We start from the raw sequence: 1,967 nt of genomic DNA on the forward strand, positions 1-1,967 counted from the left end.
GGGGGGGGGGGGGGGGGGGGAGTGTGGCCCCTGTGTCTAGACATATGCATAGGCCTGGAGTGATATGAACAACCTGCCTCTCATGAAATGAAAAATAACATTTTTGTAAATGCTTTTTCATATATTCCCATTAATCCTCCCACATAGAAAACACTTTCCCAATTTATTTTGTACCACTGAAATCAAACAATGTTTCCTTTTCTTTCACTCAGATCAATTCAAGAGATGGAATGTGATGCCCCAACCAACTCTAAAACCTTAGGCACTAAAAACCCATCTAAGCCTCTTACGTTATAATAACAAATTAAGGAAAACCCAATTGGATATGATATTTTTTTTTGCCCGGCAATCAAGCAAAAGCGTGTTCAGAGACCCATGTGCAGCAGTCCATTAGCCGCCCAATAAAATCGGCACCAGAACCTCCCCATTATCCTTGTTCAGTTCTAGGTGGCATATATACATACATTGTTTACTATGGATTACCATCTTAATTAATAACAATCAAAACACTTAACAAGGGCGGCTTTGTTTTTAATCACTTTATAGCTTATTTCACTCCTTGTGTTTTGTCTAAATGCACTCCATGAACTCCTATATAACCAAGCTTTCTCTAACAATCTCCCTCCCCCACCCACTTAGAGAGAGAGAGAGAGAGAGAGAGAGAGAGGAGGATGATTAAGTTGAAGAGGTTTTGCAGGAGCAACTCCAAGCTCAATAGTAATGGAGGTAGTGGAAGAGGGGAGACAGGCAGAGGCTGTGGAGGGGGTGATGGTGGTGGTGGTGGAGAGATCAAGTGGGAGGTCCGACCAGGAGGCCTTCTTGTTCAAAAGAGAGACAATGGAAACAGTGTAGGGGAAGGGATGATTACAATCAGAGTCTCTACAGTAACACAGTTTCATGATGTCTTCATTGAACCTACTTCAACTTTTGGTAATTCTTTCTTTCAGTTCATGGAATTCTTCTTCTTCATCTTCTTCATCTTCCTTATTATTTGTCATATATTTTCAGGAGAATTAAAGATGATATTGGAGGTGGTGACTGGTTTAGAGGCAAGAGGACAAAGGGTTTTATATAGAGGGAAAGAAAGAGAAGATGAGGACTTCTTACACATGGTTGGGGTGAGAGACATGGACAAGGTCTTATTGTTAGAAGACCCAGCCATTAAGGAGAGGAAACTACATGCATTGATGTCCAGGAATAACCAAGCACTTCCCTTGAGAACCTACCTTGCCTTATCATCAACAATATAGAGTTTATATACTCTTTAAACTCTTGTTTAATTATGTCATCTTATTTTAAACTAACCAATTAATGCTACCCATAAATTAATTAACTGTTTATGGATTTGGCTAACAACGGTTTTTTGGGCTAATGACGGAGATTCAGACCTTCAGCTTAACTAGTTCCGTGGATCCATAATGACTCCATAAATGTTATTTCTTGTCCATACACCATACCATATTTTTAATGTAGGGGGAATCTCTCAAGTTACACCAATAACATGAAGAATGGTATAATCCACATGAACCAACGATCGAAAATAACATAAGAACCCATGTGAGAGGGCGTTAGTACAATAACATCGTGGGAAATTTTTTCACCAATTTATGTAATCTCTCACTTATCCTAACAAATCTCTCTCTCTCTCTCTCTCTCTCTCTCTCTCTCTCTCTCTTCACAAGCTTCTCTAAAATGAAAAAAAAAAAAATAAATAAGAACTATAATTAAGTTTAGATGTTCAGATCTGATGTTTCCATAAATGTTATTTCTTGTCCATACACCATACCATATTTTTAATGTAGGGGGAATCTCTCAAGTTACACCAATAACATGAAGAATGGTATAATCCACATGAACCAACGATCGAAAATAACATAAGAACCCATGTGAGAGGGCGTAAGTACACTGACATCGTGGGAAATTTTTTCACCAATTTATGTAATCTCTCACTTATCCTAACAAATCTC

General features: G+C 38.4%; 1 protein-coding gene across 1 annotated transcript; it reads left to right on the top strand.

Moving 5' to 3' along the window:
- The first annotated feature begins 668 nt into the window (after positions 1-668).
- LOC122078954 (BAG family molecular chaperone regulator 1-like) lies at positions 669-1,311 on the top strand. Its single transcript, XM_042645163.1, has 2 exons — positions 669-930; positions 1,009-1,311. Exons 1-2 carry the CDS (start codon positions 672-674, stop codon positions 1,248-1,250), a joined length of 501 nt encoding a protein of 166 aa, XP_042501097.1. The 5' UTR covers positions 669-671; the 3' UTR covers positions 1,251-1,311.
- The last annotated feature ends 656 nt before the right edge of the window (positions 1,312-1,967 follow it).

Source organism: Macadamia integrifolia, chromosome 5, assembly GCF_013358625.1.
Source record: "Macadamia integrifolia cultivar HAES 741 chromosome 5, SCU_Mint_v3, whole genome shotgun sequence".
Classification (NCBI taxonomy): domain Eukaryota; kingdom Viridiplantae; phylum Streptophyta; class Magnoliopsida; order Proteales; family Proteaceae; genus Macadamia; species Macadamia integrifolia.

Excerpts from the sequence above, each read along its gene's own strand:
- LOC122078954 (XM_042645163.1), top strand. The coding sequence starts at position 672 with ATGATTAAGTTGAAGAGGTTTTGCAGGAGCAACTCCAAGCTCAATAGT. Across the intron at positions 931-1,008 it reads TGAACCTACTTCAACTTTTG|GAGAATTAAAGATGATATTG; the intron begins GTAATTCTTTCT and ends ATATATTTTCAG.